Genomic DNA, 22,633 nt, shown 5'->3' with positions numbered 1-22,633 from the left:
TCATAGGGACTGCATATCAGGCCTCAAAGGTCATTTACATAGCCCATATCACCTCTCGTGTATCCCGATTACCCATAAACAATCAAGATATCAAATGGAAGTTATTATAAGAAAACCATCTTTTGTTGAACCCTCAACATGTCAAAGTAGTGTATCTTACCTCTTGGAAGCGTATAAAATGATAACGTAAGTCACCGAACTTTGCAAGTATTCACGACTACCTATAATCATTAAACGACATAATAATCTAAACAAGTACCTACTTACTTTTGTTCATGAATCAAGCCTAAGTATTTATAAACAAGACCCATGACAAAGCTTGATGCATCAGACGAAACTCGACATTCACTCACTAAATTAACCTTTCTGGAAACTTGACATCACAATCATCTTTTAAAAACATAACCATTAGAAAGTAGACTCTCTTATGATTATGTGGATAACTTATTTGTTAAAAACGGAGTTACGGTTCAAAAGTTATGGCCATTTGAAAATTCTGTCGCTATTGCGTCGCAACTACCAAGTTGCGTCGCAGCTATATGTCACTGTTTTCTGGTTGCACCGCAGCTAGTCCCGATTCTGCACAAAACTCATTGTTTAACCTCCAAAACTTAACCAAACACACCCCAAACGACCCCAAACCTTATGAACGACTTTTGTACCTCAAAATTCATCATTTTAAGACCATAATAATGCAATGAAATCATTGATTAACCCCTACTTGATTTGCATCACAATAACAAACATTTAAGGTTATCGAATCGATTCAAACGCATGATTTCGACATCAAACAACCCCCTATTGACTTAGACCAGATATGAATTGAATCAAGGGATTGAAATGACATGAAATCAATGTAATAATACCTCAAATACCTGAAGATTACAATAAGAATGCAAACTGTGGATTAAAACCTCTTCAAATCACCAATAAACGATGAAATCAATCAAGGGAATGCTATGGGGCTATACGACTCCGTCGATAAGAGCTCTTGGGAGTCATCAAAGGGGGCGACTAGGGCTTCAAGAACAAGTATAATCTTTGTGTTTTTAGTCTAATGACAGGTTAATTACCCCTTAACCCGTTTTTTAGATTAGCCCTATGTCAAAACTGGTCCTTAAGCTTCCAAACGACTCATATTAAGCTCAAAACACCTATAGGGAATACTTACAACACATTAAACACTTCGAGCACATCAAAAAGGCATATAAAACATTTCTTAAACACTTTAGCACATTAATCATTAAGGCACTAAAGCCTTACACATATAACACATTAAACACATATAGTCATTAAATCATTTATAGGCTTAACGGACACGTAATGTTGACTTAACGACTCAAGTCAACCGTTAAATAAAAAAAGTTTGAGATGTTACAGATGTTGTCCTTAATCTTTAGGAAAGTTCAACAACTAGTTTGTATAAGCTAAACCGAAAGTTAAAAGTCTACTTTGTTGAACTTGGTCACTTGTTTGACTGGTAGCCATATGCAGGCGTGTGCAAAACAACATTCGTATTTGAACTCCTATATAAAAGAGGAACTTCTCAAATCTCAAATTACAACTCTAAACTATCAAAATTACTCATCTTTTTTATTCATTAATTTAAATATCCATACCTAATATAGGTCAAACGGTGTGGATAATTTATATAAAAATGTTTAATTTTGGGGGTTGTAGAAATATTAGACTAATATTGGTAAGTGGTAAATTATTTTATAGGTGTTCATATTTAGAAAATGACATCTAAATTTGACCATTGTGATAATTTTATCTAAAATTTTAGGGTGAATTTTTTATATAAATAAACAACATGCTAAATACAACCCTAATGTTGTATTTAGGGTTTTCTTTGGAAAAATAAATAAATAAAAAATACAAATACACCCATCCATTTGATAACCCAAACCCGAAAGTCCACTGAATCGAGTGCTGGTCAGCATCAGTTTACCTTAGACTGATTTAAATATTTTTGAGAAGTCGTACCATTTCTAGTATTAATCCAGCTAATTAAGAAAACCAAATTCCAACAAGTCGACTTTATGCTTGCTGCTGATATCATTATATCAGATCATATAATCAGTGTAGATGGCCGGAGCTCATCCATTTATTCCGGCCGATCTGAATCTGCCGGAATATGTACCAATTAAGCTTTCTCAGCTAACAATTCTCGGTGTTTATGGCTCCGCTTCCCTCTTTGTCATTCTTTTCGTCTGGATCCTCGCCGGTACCCTCAATTCTCATTCTTCTTTTAAAATCTTCTATAACACTTGCATTTCTTATTATTTTGTGTGCGTATTTAGTTACTTTTATTAGTTGATAAGTATTAGTAAGTAGTAACATGTTCGATAGATAGTTTTTTTTGAGGTATTGTTAAATTAATTTGGATCTATGACTAACTGATTAAACAGTAAGACCCTCAATCACTTTGTTCAGAATATGTTCACCAATCGGTTATCATTCGAATCAATCGACGATATATAGTTTAGATGATAATAAAGTTTGATAATTAGGAATGGGATTGGTTGTGAATAATCTATCTGCCTTTGTAACAAATCGAGAACTTTTCTTCCCTGTCTCTCAAATAGGGTATATTTCTAGCATTAAAAATGATGATTATTAGGCTTGGATTAATGAAACAGTAGCATTTAACAAATGAAAATCTAATGGAAGATTCCTTTTATAAATGTCATGACAGGGCGGTTTCCTAAGATATCAAAAACCGACAAACTTCTAATGTGCTGGTGGGTTTTTACTGGCCTTACACATATGGTCCTTGAGGGTTATTTTGTTTTCACTCCAGAGTTTTACAAGCAGAAGGATCCTACTTACCTTGCAGAAGTTTGTAAGTTACTATTTTATGATTCTACTCACCTAGATTTTGAATAACATTTGATGAATTATCTTCTTTTACATATGACAGGGAAAGAATACAGCAAAGGTGACTCCAGATACGCTGGAAGAGATTCGGCAATAGTTGCTGTTGAAGGAATTACAGCTGTTCTAGAGGGCCCAGCTTGTATATTAGCCGCGTATGTATACTATCTTTTTGCACAACAATTAAATCATATTACACAGTGATATGCACACACGTACATACACTATCAGCTTTGGTGCGTCTTCCCTGCAGTGTGCAAACATATTTTTCTGTTATATACAAAGTTAGAGCTTGCATGGTATCACTTGGCATGATCATTAACAACTAACTTGAACGGAATATAGGATGTAATATTAGAGGTGAATATCAATTGAGCTAGCTGCAAAGTTGACCAACAAACCACAGTACTTGCTTTTTTATGCCTTATTCACCTAGGCCTTTATAGGCTGATCCTAAACTACTCCCTCAATTTCATAAAGACGGAAACATTTCTGATAAATGACATCACATGAATATTGCATGTTTGTCAATTTATGATTCGACTTCATCGATATTGTTGATTTTGTTGTCTGTCATTACTGAAAGATATCTTAAGACATCTAACTGATAGTCAAAACATTTATATTCCAACCATATATAGACATAAATGTGTGGTATCTATGAGATTGATTAAGTGGCTGTAATTCGTATCTACTAGTCAAAAGTATTCTACCTAAAATCAATACTGACGTGGTGTTTGGTTTGTAAACGGGATTGATAATGAAGTACAATATTAAAAAATACAGAATACAACTTGTAACATTTATAGTGAAAAATACAACTTGTAAGCAACCGCTGTGCTTCAAGTTATGCAATGTAGTTGGCAACTATGGCGAGTATGTTGCATATTAATTTAATAACTATCATACTTATTTGAGAAAATTTCATTAGATCACCCTGTGGTTTGCTGTTTTATCAATTTTCGCCCCTGTCCTTTTTCTTTATTATTACTTCACCCTGTGGTGACTTTTTGCTTCATTAGGCACCCCTCCCTTTAACAGCCATTAGTATGGCTCCGTTAACCCTCTCATGTGCATTGCATGTGAGGGTACAATGGTCATTTTACACCACTAAACACTCTTTCTTCATCCACCTATTTCTCTCTTTCCTATATCTATCTTCTTCTTCATTCACCTGCTTCTTTCTCTCAAGTTCATATATATGTATAGTGTTTATCTTTCGTGTATTCTCATAAATTCCATCTTTATAATCCCATCAATTCTATATATCTATTCCTTTTATTCCCATCAAACCCAGATGCCGCGACAGATAAAAAGCCAAAAGAATCAATAATACATATATCTATCTATATCTATACCCGTCTCTATCCATCTCTCCATATACCAAAATCATAACCCTAAATCTAATCACAAAAATATATTAATAATAATATAATAATAATTGAAGTAACTTACAAGAATGGTAAAGAAACAAAAATGGACCTATCTATATCTAATAATATATACAATTAACTTGTAATCATAGTCTTTCTATATCTCCCATAATTAGAAAACAATGGAATTAGTGGGTAAATTGGCAATCGTCATTCTTGTGGTTGTAATAGTGAGATGGTTATGGAAAGTAAGTACTCCAGTAAACACCACCACTCTCCACCACTGCCACCGACTATCACTGTCGTGAAAACTCCCCACCGCTGGCACAACACAACCACTGTCGCAGCAATCACCCAAACAACCACCACAATCAACTGCTGCCACCCACCCCAGACACCATCTCCGTCGTCAACCATCTCCGGTGGATCTTAATTTTTATAGGTTTGTAGATCTTAATTTTTGTGGGTTTTAGGGATCTTAATTTTTGTGGGTTTTTGGGGATCTTCTCTGCCATAGAGTCTGGCCATCCACCACCGCCGTGTAAGAGAAACAGTTCGTCTTTGGCCTCATCGATATGTTATTAACAAACTTTTCAGAAACTTGATATATATATTATGATTATTCTAATAAATTAATAGGTAATTACGACACTTTCAGAAACTTGTTTTGGAAAAGTTTGATACTTTGAAATTGATATATCTATATGTGTATGTTTTGTTCAGTGATATATATATATATTGATTTGTATTAAGAAATCTTCGATGAAGTTGTTTTGAGGATGTTGATGCTGATGATATTGGGTTTATATCTTTTATTAATTGATATGATAGATTTGATTAGTTTGTTTTGGTGGAAAAAAAAAGATTTGATCTGATTGTTTGGAAGGGGAAGGTGAAATGGGTGTTTTGGAAGCAAAATGACTAAGTTACCCTCATGTGCAGTGCACATGAGAGCTTTGACGGAGCCACACTAACGTCCGTTGGAGAGATGGTTTCCAATGATACAAAAAGTCACCACAAGGTGAAGTAATAATAAAAAAAAAAAGGAGAGGGGCGAAAATTGATAAAGCAACAAACCATAGGGTGATCGAATGAAATTTTCTCTACTTACTAACCCTTCTCCTTTTCTGTGTAATTTTGCTATAATTCATGTCTCTTTATCTATTTTTTTAAAGCATAGCGGTTAATTAACATATTCATGTGGAGTACAATGTTTATACTGGTCAGCATTTAAGCATGCTAATTTTGCTTATGTTTAACAGGTACGCTATAGCCACCAGAAAGTCGTACAGTCACTTGCTTCAGATAGCCATTGCTCTTGGGCAACTTTATGGAACCCTTGTGTACTTTATAACATCTTATCTAGAAGGGGATAACTTTGCTGCAAGCACATACTACTACTACTTTTATTACATCGTTATGAATTCGTTCTGGATTTGGATACCCTCCCTCATTGTGATCAGATCCTGGAAGAAGATATGTGCAGCAGTACGCACACAAGACCAGAAGAAGACCAAAACTCGTTAAAATTGTTACATTGGCTCAAGAGACTTCCTTACTGTTGTAATTTGTCTTTTCACCATTCACAGTTTTTTACTTTTGCTTGGCAAGTGAACATAAAAAGTGCTCACCTGACCAAGGATATTAGCTCATTTCATTATTCAAACATGATTTCGTTAATTCTAATGGAGTATGGAAAGAGCACACAACAATACGCTAATGCTTATTATGTATTACTCATGCCAAGTTGTGGTTCGATCACTTTAATTTCATGCTATAAGGCTAACTTCTAAAGGCTCTGCTTTGGTAGGTATGTCTACAGTCTACAAGGCTCTTAAGAGTCTTAGGTACACCAAGGTAATCCTTTTGTATAGCAAAGAAGTAACAAATAGTGGTATCCTACATATCAATTGAAAGTTCAAGATAGTTAAATAAGATTATATAAACATTTATTTTATATGTATGAAGACAAAGTAGTGGATACATCTGTGGGTATGCCTCGCTACTTAAATAAGATATCTCAAGAACACATGGTAATACTGGACTAAAATTGTAAAATTTAAAGTATCCCAGGGGCTACTTGTAACTTTCTCGCACATTTTAATTCAGAACACCCACTGCCAGCTGCCTCAAGGAAGAAGTTGACTTGTGCTAAGCAAGTGCTTTCAGTTTATTCCGTGGATTGGAAGAAAGAATGGCAGGAGTTCAGTCATTAGAGTCGAATCACCCATACGAACCCACAAATCTCATTCATTCTTCCGGATTATGTACCGATCATTCTCTCCCAGTCTACCATTCTTGGTGTTTTTAACAGTGCTTCATTTCTAGTTCTCTCCTTTGTTTGGATCATCGCAGGTTTTTAATTTAACTCTGATATTTCCAATTTAAATCTGTAGTTAAATCGAATGTGAACCACTTGATCTGTTAGCCTGTTACCAATATGTGCATTTTGTTTCTGTTTATCTGAAGTAAACTGATGTGTAATTTCAAATTTAAGATCACCAGAAGACTTTTGAAGTTGATTATTAAGCTGTTTGTCCATTCAAATAATCTTAACCTGAGATACAGATACATTTCCAGCTTGTACCATCTAAATTAACATTAGTGCAGGGGAAAATGAGGTTTATTACTCAAGGAAAAAATAGCATTAGGCAAATCAAAATCTAATGCCAAGCCTTTTAATGTGACAACAGGTCGGTTTCCTAAAATATCAAAACTCGACAAACTTCTTATGTGCTGGTGGGTTTTCACCGGTCTCATCCATATGATCATCGAGGGTTATTATGTCTTTACCCCAGACTCCTACAAGCAGAAGAATCCCACTTTCCTTGCAGAAGTCTGTAAGTTGTTCATATACTAGCTACAATGTAGATCTACTCATCTGCATTAATATATTTTTTTTCATCCTGAATTAATATGCTTCTTTGCGTATTGCAGGGAAAGAAAACAGTAAAGGTGACTCCAGATACATTGCAAGAAACTCAACAATAGTTGCTCTTGAACTAATAACATCAATTGTTGCTGGTCCAGCTTGCCTAGTAGCTGCGTATGTTTACTTCCATTGCACAATTAGATCATATTATCAGAGTCACATTTTGCTTATTTTGCCAACTACAATGTTTTTTGTTTAATAATTTATTTTCTGCAGTAAAATAATCGATTAATGATTTAGAAATCTTAATTAATATAGTATATAATGTTGTGCACTTAAGTAATAGTTGACCTTGTGTTTAGGCATGCTGATTTGCTTATACTTAACAGGTATGCTATATCCGCAAGAAAATCATAGTCACTTGCTTCAAATAGCAATCGCTCTTGGACAACTCTACGGAACAGCTGTGTACTTTATAACATCTTACCTAGAAGGCGATGAGTTTTCTATTAGCCCGTATTACTATTATTCTTGCTACATATCTGCAAATTTGATTTGGGTTTTAATACCCTCTCTTATCGTGATTCGATCCTGGAAGAAAATAAGTGCAGCAGTACACATACAAGAGTAGAAAAGGATCACAACTCGTGATAACTACTGGCATTATGTTCCTACCGTCACTTCCTTACTTATATTTGTTTCTGCACCCGACAATTATTCATATTAATATGTTATACATTTGTCTGGTTAAGGAAAATTAAACCTTATTTCGTTCAGGTTTTGCAAACAAAGATGCAAAACTTGCTTGATTGTACTGACACTAATGCAGTATGGAAAGACCAGAATCTTACTCTTGTTGTGCAGGCCAAGCTCTAAGCTGCAGTTTGAAAATTGTACTTCTATTCTTAGATAACATTCAGTTCTATATTCACGGACTATGCATTTGGTATACAAAAGAAAATAAAACTTACCTAAGATTCAATAATATAGTCCATGAACCAAACATATTTTTTCTCTGGCCATTCTGCCTAAGTAGAAATCAGATCAATGCCAACGTTCAACACAAACCAATTTTAAGTTGCACAAAAATGTCTCGCACTAGTTGAATATATAATCATTCCTTCAAAATTTCATAATCGGGTCCCTTGGAAACCCGTCAAAAATTACATACTAATTTCATAAATATATTCATACACATTAATTAACAACATATACTCTACTGGAGACAAGCTACATCTACTTTCATCCCATATCACATAAATGTCTATTGTGTATATGAGCACTAACAAAAGGGTCAAGATTGCCATTTAGAACAAAATTTGGGTCAGCCAGCTGAATGCCGGTTTTTATATCCTGAACAAGCTTGTATGGGCGAAACACATACCTTCGTGTTTCTTGGTGCCAAGGTTCAAAAACAGCTTTGTTATTGATCTCAGTCACAGTGGGGACTCCTTGCTCTTTTAATATTACTAGTAGTTTTGCCTTCAATCGATTTTGGGCCTTCATTTTGTTCGAAAACTGGTTCCTTTCCCCTACAACATTATTAATACAAATACAAGATGATAAACGGAAAGCATACAGTCATACACTAACATAATTCAGAAAATGATGGTATAAGGTTGCATTGGTCCCCGAAAACTGTAACGTTTGACTTTAGACATGACATATCCCCCATGTTATCCCCAAACTTAATTGTTATTATATTGCATTTAACTTTTTGAGACTCCTATGAATATTATTGCCAGTTTTCAGAGTAGTAAATTGTTTATTACCTGATGAGTGAACTGTCAAACCAGTTGGAGAATGTTGAAGTTGAACTAAAGACACTTTTTGACCCCGACCGGCTTCACATAACGAGAGGTAGCTAAATTTCATGTCTTCCTCATCAACAATAATTTCAGGAGTTTCTTCAAGAAATAGAGGTACCACATCAACAGCAGCCGAGCTAACCTAAAATCCCATAATTTCATGAAGATGAAACATTTATACAAATAGGGGTATTGACCTTTAAAATACTAAAAGTGAAAGCAACATATATCAGAACGTGTATTCAATAGGGCTTAGGTTGTGAATAACAAGTACTTTTGCATTAAACATACCTCAGATAATGATTCAGGGTAAGAGGTTATCATTCGATGAGTACCCTTTTCCCCTAAAAAGTAACCATAAGCATACTTGTGTTCAAACTCAATTGTTACTGACTTGATACCCCCTGCTTTTGACGTGCATTTCTTCTCAACAATCCTTCCCTTTAAACCTTGCTTCTTAGCCCATTTCATGTACATTCCAACAAGTTGTTCTGCCCATATCTGAAAAAGATGTACGGCCCATTATATAATCGACTTACATGACGATAACAGAAGTATATCTGCTTCAAATGCATAAATTTGTCCAATGCTTCACTTTCAAGTAATTTGTTTGTTAATATACTGTTATAGTCTTGTAGAAGCATGGACAAGACGATCAAAAGAGAAATATAATATTCAAGAACCTCAGATCGAATGCCTTCAGTTCCCGCTTCTATCATAATGCAAGCTCCTTCAAATTCATATTTCCCTTTAAGAAGTTTGGATATCTCATACTTATCCAAAAACTTGCTCACATCTACAGATGCGGTATATGCTTGCTTAAGAAGTGCATAATTTATAATGTCCATTTCAGCCAACTCTGTGATTAGCTTGGCTTCTTCTACCTAAATAAATCACAATATACATATATAATATATTTAAAGACAAGCATTATGTTGTATGAACTCAAGAAAACCAAAAACTGTATTGGTATGAAAGAAAACAGTCATATGACACAGCCTATGATTAACAACAACCATAAGATTTATCATAGCAAGCTAGTAATAGACCTCGATAGGGGTGTATAAATGTGTGTTTTGAAGGTAATTATGTGACTATATCATTCCTAGTGTTCGGGTAACCTACATACACTTATATCGATTCTAACCATTCTATATCATATCACCTTAAATTTGGCTTCTCAATCTATTTTGTGAACTAGTCCAAACAAAATGTTGTTTGATAGAAGGATGCTGAAAGTTACATAAAAGAACAACACCTTGTATGTAAGGTCTTTAAGATCATCAACCACCTTAGCACTATCAGCTAATTTGATAAGGATATCACTAGATTTGGATAAGTCATCCCACAAATCATATTCTCGAGCCATTTCTACTTGTTTGACTTGACGTGCTTCTTCAAACTCCAAAGCAGTTAAACCCAACATCTCAGCACGATTTACAGAATCTTCTATCTTCTTTCTCAACGAAAACATACCTACACAAATCACTAGAAACGGTTAACACAATCTTTTATCGTTTTTAATTTCTTCTTTTTTCACTACAAAACAGTCAATATTCGTGAAATGAGACCTTGGAATCCAATGCAAAAAGGTGCTAACCAGCTGCGAAAAGGGATGCACAATGATGCCTAACCTCTGATATAGATATGGATTTTCAAACTATGAGCACTATTTTATATGGGAAGGATCAGGAGAGAAGTTCTGTTTTATGAAGAAAATGGCATGAACGATTTTGGTTCTAACACATGTCTAATGCACCACTTTTCACACTCTGATGCACCAAATGATCTTGCGCATCCGTTTGGAAATTAAGCTAAGTGTGAAAAAATGGTGCATCGACACGTGTCAGCACCAAAATCTTTCTTCACCTTTAGAAGAAAAGCCTCATGAACCTCACCCTACACTTATAATTACCATAAAATTCCTAAAATATTGTTAATACAATGCCTATATAATATCTAAATGTCATATAATATCTAAACGTCATATATGCACTTTCTGAAAGTCAACTATCGATACACTACCGCCAATTACAAAGACATGTCCAAGACCCGAACCTAGAATCTCTAGGCCGATCGATCACCTCAAATATCAGTAGGCCAAATCCCATTTGATTTAAAAATGTACAATTAATGCAATTTCGAGATAGGTTATAATAAAGGGAAAAACCGGATTCTTGATAATTTATCTTGAAAATACTCAAATAGACACTCTTTTTGGGATAAATAAAGGTAAATCTTATCTTGTGCAAACCTAAAGTCAAACTAAAACCAAGGTAGTTCGAACCTCCCTAAGTAGTTGTGGGTGGTTCGAAAACGGCCACTGAGACAACCCGGTTATGCCGTTACTCACCTTTCCTGGGTAAACTCAACAGGGAAAACCAATTTGTCAAAGTCATATGTAATATGTAGTAGACTTTTTGCAAAATTTACATATAAATTTGCAAAGTGCATAAATTTACCCAATTTGCAACACCAATTATCCACAGGTTAAAACCCATATCAAGTTTGAGCTCAAAAAGTGACATAATTTTTTATAAAAGATAAAAATAAAAAGTAACAAACCAAGTTCTTTATAGGATTTGATGGGTTGAGAGGAAGCTGCAGCTACGCTCCGTCCCTTTATTATTCCGGCGACGCATCTCCGGCGACTACAGCTGTAGTGAGTGTGAAAGTGTGCTGCTGCTGTTTCAGCCGCCATTTCTGGGTGTAATTCTCAATTTCCTTTGATTCTGTTTGGATAAATGACCGCCAGATATTTTTTTAAGTTTATTTGTATCAAAGTTATTCGGTCCGGTTCAACTCTACTACTGTCTACTTGTGGGTTGGTTTTTTCTTTTTCCTTTTCTTTGAACTAACTATTAAAAAATATATACTTTTAATTTTTTAAAATTAAAAGTATTTATCTTTTTCTTTTTCTTTCTTTTGATGTATTTATCTGTCAAACATTTATTATATATATCCAATTATATCTGTATCTTTATCGTTCTTTTCTATTTATATATGTCAATCATATAAGTTGTCACGTCATCAAAACCATAGTAGAATACCATGTTTTTAATGGTTTGATTTATATACTAACAGTCCGCGAGTTGATTTTTTGATTGTTTGGTGCATACAATTTATGTCTGTTTCTAAGTTGAATACTCGTACATAAGATGACACAATTTCATTCACTTATACATCTTTCTAAAATTAAAATAAGGTTGTTAACAAGTAAAACTTTTATCAAAAGCTCAATTCCATCAATGAGCTCAGAAATGTATATAGTGTAACATTAGTTCCTTCTAAAAGGAAACAAAACAACATATGGTTGAAATCAGAGTGTCTTTTAGATCTCAAGTTAAGCAGAAAATCATTCGATCAAGTAATTACAATGTAACTCAAAAACCAACCCAACCAAAAGACTTCAACATAGATAATACTGTCTAAAGATAATAATAAGTTATTCTATTATGAGAATTTTTAACAAAAAGGTTAAAAATCTTTACAAGTGGACATATGTTATCTTAAATTGTATGCCCCAAGCTTCCTGATTAACTTTAGGAAACAAAAACACAATGCTAAAGAGATTCAGCAAACTGAGGAGCCTCCAAGTCTAGATCCTGTTTCATGACACAATTCATGAACCACTCATTACTGAATGTCGGTATGCCTTTCTTCATAGCTAACAATGCTTCTTCCATGTTGTCTTCACTTGCCACAAATATGGTTTTCCTAGAATCCTTCATTTTGTTTAAATTGCGAATAACCTGAATTTGCAACAAAAAGAAAGAAGCTAAAACGATGTAAGGTAGATGAAAACATCGGGCCAACTAATACATTTTGATTGAAATCATTGCAAATTTTATTACAGATTATAAATACAGTTTGTTAAGTTAACAAAACTCGTTACTAAGAGGCTGGTTGACTTACAGTTCCACCTGCAGATGTCACAATGGCAGACAAGGTATTGACAGGAGGCTGCACATGAGCTGCAAGGCATACTTTAAAACCTTTTAGTAAAGCTCCAGGACTTGTTCTTGCTCTAAGTACTGTACTCTTTAGGTCAGTCCTGTATTTAGACTCGTACTCGAGATCTTTTAAAATGTATGGCATTTCATCTGTATATTGATATATAGCAGAAGATGTCAGAAACTATTAACATTTTTTTAAAAAGGGGACATGATTGGCAATAGAGCCTGATAACTCACCTACAAATTGGCCTTCTTTGAAACTTTTTTTTAACCAAGCAGGTGATATAATCCAAGCTCTGTATACATGATTATTAGACTAACATAAATAAGGTTATATTCTATCTAGGAGATAAATGTTACATCATAAAAATAAGTAGAACTCACCCTGAACAAAGAGCTGTACAAAAGTTTAATGTTTTTCTCACTTTTCCAGTTATAACATGTGTGCTTACTCTTCCATCAGATGTAACCAAGCCACCAAGATCCTCAATTATCTACATCCACATGAACATTTAAGAAAGCCAATATAAGCAAATGAAGGCATTAAACTAGAATACCTTTGTCAGATGTGTTTTTTTTGCATCATCCGCCATGTTCATCAGCATGATTTTATAGCAATTTATATCTTGAGTCTTGTCATCGTTACTGTTACTCAAAGGACCTCCAAGCGTGGGTGTAAAATTTGCCAGACTTTCATCCCTAGTTATGGGGCTCACATCCATACAACATTTATCAGTTATATTATTTCTTGCAACACAGTCGCTATTTGATTGGCAAACAGCCAGATGGCCTCCTTTGACTTTTTTCGACTTCAGTGAGGTATGAGAGGCTTCCCAAGTCCTCTTTTTTGCACCCGATGGTGAACATGAACAATGTTTGGTATCACCATCAGTTATAAGTCTCATTTCATTTTCACGGTTTCCTTCCTTAATGCATTCCACACTGTCCAAACACACAAGGTCCTGGCAACCTATTATAAGAGTGAAAATTTGTAAGATAACAAGTGAAATGAAAATGAACCATCCTTACACTGCAAAGACTTAATATATAACATATTTTGGCAGATTCTGATGCATATGAAAATGTACTCACCAACCATCGGCAAATTATTATTGAATACTTCAGCTCCAAAGGGTTGACTCTGATGCATAGAGGCAGGTATTGCCTTCTTATTAGGCTTTAAAAGAGAAGAAAGTTGTACAGACTCTGCAGTGTTATTTGAACATTCCTTTTCAAGATGAGCAACCGTTAAGGTTGAACCACCGGGAAAGCATAATGCTTTCCTGATATCTGCTTTAATTGGTAACCTTCTTGCTCTACCCTTGGTATCTACTTGACCAACTGCTACAAAGCCCTGTTATTCGTACATAATTAATAAACTAGTGAGTAGTGACAAAAAAAGAAAAAAGAAACAAGTTACAGAAACAGGCATAACTCATCAGCAGAACTAATATTACCTGCTTGAGCCAAAATCCTTCAGATTCAACATCAGCCCAGCAAAATATAGAGTGCACACCAACACTCTGCAGTCTTTTCCTCATCTCGAAATACATCAGTTGCCCAATTCCCTGTAAGTTGAAGGTGGGGCTTAATTCTAACAACTAAACTTTAGCAAATTTGAAAAAAGAAAAACCTATTACTTTATTAGCCCACATTTGATTCAACAAACATGTGGTTTAATAAAGGCAACTAAGCAAGGCTTTCGACATAAATGTGCATAAGACCTTATGTTGGTAAGATGAACTGACTGCAGCAAGTGGGACCTCGGCATATTGTGTATCAGCCGGTATTAACTGAAAACTAATTGCAGCAACAACCTGCATAGGGGAATAAAGATGTTGTTTAGAGTACAAACCCTATGCTTAAAATATCATGCAAAGCATCATACAATCGGTTTTATGCATAACTTATAATGCTAAAAGTCAGCTCAGGATAGGTTCTCAAGATGTGAACACAAAGAAACTTGATACTGAAAACACAAACCTACCTCACGAGGGCCTTCTTCAGATTTTGAGTTCAAAACTAGGGTGCAATACTTCCTGCACTTTCAACAAACTCTTTATTAACAATAAAAGAGCTATTACCGTGGTTGTGAAATAAATATGGTAGATATAACTTTACCCATTGGATACACATCTTTCAAGGAACATCGACTTCTTTCCGGTATTTGCAGCATAGTTCATTGAAGGTAGTTCCTTTGTATACAAGGCTAATATTTCCTACAAAACATGATTGATGATACATGAACACCTAAAGATACTTAGAACGATGTCAATAAAATATCATGCCTTGTCTGCATAAAGAAAGAGTGATGAGTTACTTGGAGTAGAGACTTCGATTCAGCGTCAGAATCCTTGGGGTTGACAAGCACAAAGTAATAATTTCCTGATCGTAAGTAATAAATAGTTATATCACCATTATTTATTAATGCTGATAATTGAAAAACTGATTTTGATCCCAAACAATAGTTATGTGTCTGAAATGGGCTTAAAAAGATGCAAAGACATGTGGCCACATGGAAAAGATCAATGAAAAGAAAGACAAGATAAAAAAAAAAATGATTGATGAGTCTTTGGTATCAAATACTTGATGGATTAAGCATGTTTTAGTCCACATTTAGGCCTATGTATCATCAGACAATACCAAAACCAGCAAAAAAATTTAAATTAAGTGAATTTGCAACATTATCCATTTTGGGATGTCCCATTGAAATTTAGCACAACAGTTCCCCCACTTTAGCAAAACATTATAACCATAGTAAACTAATCCTTTTACCCTATTTTTGTGGAAAGCAATTAGTCTTTTTTTTCTTCTTGTAAGACACTACTGAATACGACACGTTTATTCACATATTATTGCACATTTGTCCTCAATGGGGCACCAACAGACAACCTTGATACCGCTCACCCGAAATCCCCTTTAGTCATGCAAACCAGTTAGTGATACCACTGATACATTACCATTTTCAGGGAAACTAGAAGGTTGGATATCATTTTGTTCTTTTCCAAATGTACCATTGACAACTGCCACAAATAAACATATCAATAAAAAAAAAATTGAATTAAAAATTAAATTAAATAGGTCTATCTAAATTAATCAATTTTAAAACTAAAAAGAAAAAGATGATACCAGAGATTGTGATTTTGGCATTTCTGGAAAGAGATATTTGAAGGGTATTCTGATTAGACTCAGCTTTGTAGTTCTTTGCTTCAACAATCACCTCACAGTTCCCTGATATATACATATACATATACAAATACATAAGATATTTGAAAAAGTGGGAAAAGGGATTTTGAAGAAAAATGAGAAAGTTAAAAACTTTTTACCTATTGTGATCTGAGAATCGGCAGATGATGATGAGGGCTTCTTTCGTGCCATTTTTTGATGGACAGATGGTTTCTTGGAAATGGAGATTTAGGTTTTAAGTGGGGGACTAAAAGGACTTTTTATATTGGCGGGAAGAAGAAGCGAAATCAATTCAGAGGTGGATTATATAAAAGTTAAATTTTCCCATTTCCTTGTACTAATTTATGGAGGGAATTAAATTAAAATAGGATTTCTACAAAATAAATTTCACAAATAGATTGTGAAAGTTCTATAATTTGAGCACAATCCTTGCATAATACAGTAGCATAAACCACCGTCAAATGTAACAAGTCATATTTGAATCATGTCTTGGGCCAAATGGTCAAATTAATTGCTAATGTAACACGGATTTGCTCTTTTTTTTTTCATCTTCGTTTCCTTTATTCGTTTAACAAAATTTAAATAAAAATTTTAATACATGAATTGTCTTTGTAATTTTGAATCGGTGCTTAAGTTATCTAGGTCGCGGGTTTGCTACTTTTGTCTTCCCTTTCTATGGCCGGGTATACTCAGCAGACAGGTATACCTTCGTATGCTATTATTGGACGATAGGTATGGTAACTAAACTTTCTCCACTTTTCGATTCCATCTCTTTACAGCCGGAGGTCCCTATTGGAAGCAGTCTCTTCTACCTCTGGCTAGAAGTACAACTATCTACAGCTCACCTTCCTCATACCCCGCCCAGGGATTAAGTCTCGTTGTTGTTGTTGTGTGAATTGTCTTTGTAAGTTTGTCATATTTATATGTATGGTTTTAAAAAAATTATTCATTCAAAAATTATCAATTGATATTGAAATTTTTGTAATACAGATGGTCTCTTATCTGACAACTTCCGTGAAAAAAAAAAAGAATATTTTTGCAATGAAAAAGTATTTGGAGTTGATTGCTATAAAACAAATATTAAAGTAAACAAATAAGACAAGATTTTAATTCACATATCATGATAAAATTGATTTACGAAAATTCATGAATCACAATTATATATACTAATCTACAATGATTTTCATGATGCACAATAATTTTCAGTAAAAAAACATATTTTTTTATTTATTTTACATATTTTATCTTGCTAAAAATTATGTGCGCAATTTTGTTAAAAAGGGAATACGCATAAAATATGACGAGCATAATATCTGCGTAATGCGGCGGTGATGGCAGTGATAATGATGTGGTGGCATCGACGGATGGTGATGGCAGCGATGACCGTTGGTGGCGGAAGATGAGTCAAGTGGTGTAAGTATTTGATATAAAGATATTTGATTTAAAATAGTAGTGAATAATTTCTAAAAAATAACAGAATGATTATCTAAATTAATTTTTAAGGGTAAAATGATAATTTCATATGTATAAAAAATCTTAACTTTTTAATATGGGGTATAAGGGGGAAAAAAGTATAAATAAACCATTCACAGAATTAATAAATTAAAAAAAACACACAAATGTTATGTTCTTGAGTTTTTTTAAGGGATGAAAAGGAAGAAATCCAAATGATCTTGAAACAATTTGTGTTCTTAAGTTTTTTTTAAGGATGGAAGAGAAGTAAAATGATAAAAAATAGAGTGATAATTTAGTTGATTTTATTTCTTAAATCTTCTTCCCACTTTTAAAATGATTTAAAAGTTATCAATTATCTTCTAAAGTTCTAATCTCATTTCATTTCATTTCTTTTCTGAAAAAAACTGAGAACTCAAGGGTTCAGCAAAAACCCCATCTTCACTTCACTGCAAGTAACAAAAACAAACAAAATTATCGAAAGATGTCATTTTTCTTATCTACTTCACCTCTACTTTCTTCAAAAACTCAAACCCTAATTCACAACACTTTGGAATCAAACTCATCAATTAGTCTTCTCAGTTCAACAGGTAAAGTCCATTTTCACATACCCTTTTCCGATTTTAATTATAAAAATACAAACTTTAAGCATAAAGATTCATATATTGCTTTATCGGTAAATAGTAGTAGTAATTTATCATCCACAACAAGTTCAAGAAAAAGATATAAAAAACAAAACCAACCTCCAGTTTTAAGTGAAGGAAGAGATGATGATGATAGTTTAGGTGTTGTTTGTCCTGGCTGTGGTGTTTTTATGCAAGATTATGACCCGGCTTTACCCGGGTTTTTCCAGAAAAAGAAAGTAGTTGATGTTATAGATGAGTTAGTTTTAGATGATTTAGATGACATTGGGAGTGAGTTAGAAGATAGTGATGAAGGGGATGAGGGTGAATTGGAAGGTGAAAATGATGATGATTTGGATAGTGAAATGGAGATTGAAGATGATCTCGATTGGGATTCAGATTGGGAACCTGAGTTTGAGGATGATGATGATGATTTGAAGGAGTTGGATGGGTTTACTGCACCGGGTGTGGGATATGGAAATATAACTGAGGAGGTGATTGAGAAAGGGAAAAAGATAAGGGTGTCAAAATCAGAGAGAAAGAAGTTGGCCCGTGAAGCTCAAGTGGAGAGAGAGGAGGTTACGGTTTGTGCAAGGTGTCATTCTTTGAGGAACTATGGGCAGGTGAAGAATCAGACTGCGGAGAATTTGATACCTGATTTTGATTTCGATAAATTGATTAGTACCCGTTTGATGAAACCAACAGGGAATGCTGATTCAACAGTTGTGATCATGGTTGTTGATTGTGTAGATTTTGATGGGTCGTTTCCAAAACGGGCTGCTAAATCTTTGTTTGCAGCCTTAGAAGGAGGTCGTGATAGTGTGCAGAAAAGCAAGAAGTTGCCTAAACTGATTCTTGTGGCGACAAAAGTTGATCTTTTACCTTCACAGATTAGTCCTACTAGATTAGACAGATGGGTTCGTCATCGTGCTAAGGCTCATGGTGCACCCAGGCTAAACGGGGTGTATTTGGTCAGTTCACGTAAGGATTTAGGTGTCAGAAATTTGCTAACTTTTGTTAAGGATTTGGCTGGACCTCGAGGGCATGTGTGGGTAATTGGGGCACAAAATGCTGGTAAGTCAACATTGATTAACGCACTTGCTAAGAAAGGAGGGGTGAAAGTTTCTAAGCTTACTGAAGCTGCGGTTCCCGGGACGACACTTGGTATTTTGAGAATTGGAGGTATATTATCTGCTAAAGCGAAAATGTACGATACACCAGGTCTACTGCATCCATATTTAATGTCCATGAGATTGAACCGAGAGGAGCAAAAGATGGTTGAAATACGAAAGGAATTACGGCCTCGAACATACAGAATTAAGGCGAGGATTTCTTTTTCTGTTGTTATTTTTTCATATTCTTTCGGCTGTATTGATGGGTGATATTATATTATAATGCTGATTATAAATTAACGTTACTCACTTTAGGTGGCAGAATTGATAGGTTGGAAAAATGTAAAAAATCGGTAGTCTTTTACTGTGGGTCAGCGCTGTTCAAGTTGTGATGGCACTTGTCTGTTTCTTTTATGTTTTTATAGCTAATACTCTAGTATGATAAAAATAGGTAGCAAGATGCTCTACAGCTATATATTAAGTCTAGTTAATGAATTGATTTATACTATTTATAACCTTCTCCACCAATTTTGTGTGTCAGAGATAATGTTTAACCTCAATCCATCCATGTAGTAATATATGTTCTAAATTGCCACCTTCTGTATCGTTTAAAATTGTCCATACATGAATTAAAAGTGTGAAAGAGACTAATAAACCATCAGGGGACCTGAACCAGGGTATTCATGTGTGTACTCTGGAATGTCTTTGTAGTGTAAAAAAGTAAAACTTACTTTGTTATGATAATGTATGCCGCGGTTAAAAATTCTGGACAATCACCGTTTTCTAAGCTGATAAGGATTTAAGGTGTTACAAAAAGAAAATTAGTAGATGTTTACATTGAAGTTGAAGTACTAGCATCAATGTTGAACTGTCAAAGGTGGTACATGTGAATAAATTGGACGATATATTGTATCTGATGCAAGATTTTGGTCTCTTGCAGCAAGGCCAGGCAATACATGTTGGTGGTCTGATGAGACTAGACCTAAACCAAGCATCTGTGCAGACAATTTATGTTACAGTTTGGGCCTCGCCAAATGTTTCGTTACATATGGGGAAGATTGAAAATGCAGACGAAACTTGGAACAAGCATGCTGGTGTTAGATTGCAGGTATGTGGCTTGCCTAATTTTGTGCATTTTAAGTGTTAGATTTCTAGTACCTTTCATTATGTTTTCTGCTATTTAGGCTCTCTGTATGTTATACTGTTACTCAAATACATTATCCTGGCCTGTGAACCCATCTTGTACATTCCCAATAACGAACATTTTTAGGAACCTTAAACGTGTAGATGATTAGCCAACAATTTGCTAATCATGATCTAATCGTTGTCAAGTTTTCTGCTTCATGCAGCAGTGACTCACCACCTATCGCCACCAATTTTGCTTCCAACAAGGCAACAACCATCTCTTACGATCCACAAAAATTTGGTAACATGTGTTTTTCCCTTCTGTCCAATTAGATCTGACCAAGGATATTCCTAAAAGCGACAAGGGTATTGTTAATCTTTTAACCTCCAGGGTCAATTTGCCATTTTATAAAATTTAAAAGCTTATTTTGCAACTTTTCAGAAAGTTGCATAGTTTTTACAACTTCTGACTTTAAGTTGCTTCACAAAGTCGGAATGTCTAGCAAGTTTCCAGAAAGGCGATAGACATGTTTGTCATTTTTGTGACTCACCATCATTTTCTGATTATCATCATTGGGTTTTCAACAGAGTCATCTCAGCTGTATATATCCCAACTCGTGACCATTTATGTGTGTGAATCGTGTCCAAATCACGGATTACTATACGTAGCCTTGGACTTGTTTGAAAGAAGGTTCCACATATTCAACGCACCATTTTATCAGTAGTAATCTCTTAAGCAATCAACTCCATAAGTTAATCAGGTTGATTGACCAGAGTCTAGAAATGATTTACCACTTATTTTATTCTGTATATCTGGTTCAGATTAAACTCAGTTCTGTATGTCCCTTAGATTTGATAATGCTGAAGTGAGCTCTAAGTTTGAGTTAAAATTTTAAAAATAAATTTTATGGCTTTCGATGGGCTTACTTACAGATCCTTCTTCCGTATAACCTGTGTTGGCATCATATGATTGAAGGGAATCTTCTATAGGTCATTCATATAATGTTGAATCATTGCAACGGTCCATTGTTGTTTGGGTGGCGAGATTCCTTTATCACATGTAGATCCACTAATATCATCACATCATGATGATAAATTCTTCAGATGCTTGCGAGGATTCTATGCCAATAACACTAAGGACAAAATATCCAAAATTGTGACATCTAGATTGACGGTTCTACTTAAGTCTCGCCTTCTCTTGATCCTGAATTACATATCATGATTGTGATATGAATATTGCTCCTTATTTGCCTGAATTCTTGAAACCCTTAGAAGTTTTGGTGTTAGCTCGCTTACTTTTTTGATATTTGTACCGCCTACATTATGTTTCAGAAAGCCTCAATTCTCACACCAAACATCATGGGAACTATATGACCTATAATACTATGTTTTCAATATTCTGTGTATATCTCATCTACTGATAGTCTTAAACCGTAAGAATATCCCAAGTGCACTTTGCTTCAGGCTTCTGCACCATTAAGTAGGGAACAAGTTTATTCATCTCGTCAAGTTTATTCCCATTACATATCTTGAATGAACACTTTGTTATGCATTAATGAAAATTGCTTAAATGTAATTTATGAACCAACCTTTATTTGTTTCTGTTTAAGCCCCCAATTGGTGTAGACCGAGTGCCTGAACTGGGCAATTGGGAGTCGAGGGAAGTCAAGGTATCTGGAATAAGCTGGGACGTGAACAGCATTGACCTATCGGCTGCTGGCCTTGGTTGGTTTTCTTTGGGTTTAAAAGGGGAAGCAGCCTTGACATTGTGGACATTTGATGGCATTGAGATAACAACCCGAGAACCCTTAGTACTTGATCGTGCACCATTTCTCGAAAGACCTGGGTTTTTGCTGCCAAAGGCTATATCAGAAGCCCTTGCCAAGCAAAACAAAACTCAGCCCCAAAGCGAAGATGTTCTGGTCTGATCTTTACTTTGTGCCTATATGATATTCATGCTTGTTCTTCTGACAAAACCAAAAGCAGTCAATGGTACGTTGCCATTTTTTTCTACAAGCATGCGAGGTTTCTATCCCTATAGTCACTTGTTAGCATATATGTTCTTGTAAGAAAGTTGATTTTTTTCGTCCTTTTTGTTACACTAGCTTTGTTGTATTACCAAATTGTCCGTACAGTTTTGTATAATATCATTTTTTGTTAGCGTAAAATTGGAGTTATTTGCCTATTCTTCCAATTCTGATACTTGTGAGTTGTCAACCCTAGTGATACATGTTTATGCATCTTTGCTG

General features: G+C 34.7%; 4 protein-coding genes and 1 pseudogene across 4 annotated transcripts; 3 read left to right on the top strand and 2 right to left on the bottom strand.

The window, feature by feature from the left end:
* Positions 1-1,984: 1,984 nt before the first annotated feature.
* LOC122590968 (probable 3-beta-hydroxysteroid-Delta(8),Delta(7)-isomerase) lies at positions 1,985-5,930 on the top strand. Its single transcript, XM_043763144.1, has 4 exons — positions 1,985-2,227; positions 2,699-2,845; positions 2,924-3,032; positions 5,513-5,930. The coding sequence occupies exons 1-4, from the start codon at positions 2,089-2,091 to the stop codon at positions 5,775-5,777; spliced, it is 660 nt and encodes a 219-aa protein (XP_043619079.1). The 5' UTR covers positions 1,985-2,088; the 3' UTR covers positions 5,778-5,930.
* Positions 5,931-6,444: 514 nt separating this feature from the next.
* LOC122590969 lies at positions 6,445-7,983 on the top strand (annotated as a pseudogene).
* Positions 7,984-8,250: 267 nt separating this feature from the next.
* On the bottom strand, positions 8,251-11,671 carry LOC122590967 (peptide chain release factor PrfB3, chloroplastic). Its single transcript, XM_043763142.1, has 6 exons — positions 11,496-11,671; positions 10,189-10,406; positions 9,614-9,814; positions 9,222-9,431; positions 8,895-9,072; positions 8,251-8,654 (listed from the first exon to the last, which is right to left on the bottom strand). The coding sequence occupies exons 1-6, from the start codon at positions 11,629-11,631 to the stop codon at positions 8,365-8,367; spliced, it is 1,233 nt and encodes a 410-aa protein (XP_043619077.1). The 5' UTR covers positions 11,632-11,671; the 3' UTR covers positions 8,251-8,364.
* A 758-nt stretch (positions 11,672-12,429) lies between these two features.
* On the bottom strand, positions 12,430-16,264 carry LOC122592029. The gene is made up of 14 exons (XM_043764242.1): positions 16,213-16,264; positions 16,016-16,117; positions 15,847-15,909; positions 15,207-15,271; positions 15,008-15,105; positions 14,874-14,925; positions 14,611-14,703; positions 14,344-14,454; positions 13,979-14,240; positions 13,444-13,856; positions 13,271-13,380; positions 13,124-13,182; positions 12,846-13,033; positions 12,430-12,682 (listed from the first exon to the last, which is right to left on the bottom strand). Exons 1-14 carry the CDS (start codon positions 16,262-16,264, stop codon positions 12,494-12,496), a joined length of 1,857 nt encoding a protein of 618 aa, XP_043620177.1. The 3' UTR covers positions 12,430-12,493.
* Positions 16,265-17,920: 1,656 nt separating this feature from the next.
* Positions 17,921-22,552, top strand: LOC122591040 (GTP-binding protein BRASSINAZOLE INSENSITIVE PALE GREEN 2, chloroplastic). Its single transcript, XM_043763228.1, has 3 exons — positions 17,921-19,469; positions 20,200-20,367; positions 21,995-22,552. The coding sequence occupies exons 1-3, from the start codon at positions 18,009-18,011 to the stop codon at positions 22,310-22,312; spliced, it is 1,947 nt and encodes a 648-aa protein (XP_043619163.1). The 5' UTR covers positions 17,921-18,008; the 3' UTR covers positions 22,313-22,552.
* Positions 22,553-22,633: the final 81 nt, after the last annotated feature.

The sequence above is a fragment of the Erigeron canadensis genome, chromosome 3 (genome assembly GCF_010389155.1).
Source record: "Erigeron canadensis isolate Cc75 chromosome 3, C_canadensis_v1, whole genome shotgun sequence".
NCBI lineage: Eukaryota > Viridiplantae > Streptophyta > Magnoliopsida > Asterales > Asteraceae > Erigeron > Erigeron canadensis.
The sequence above is the reverse complement of the archived record's forward strand: the minus strand, read 5'-3'. Positions and strand labels throughout refer to the sequence as shown.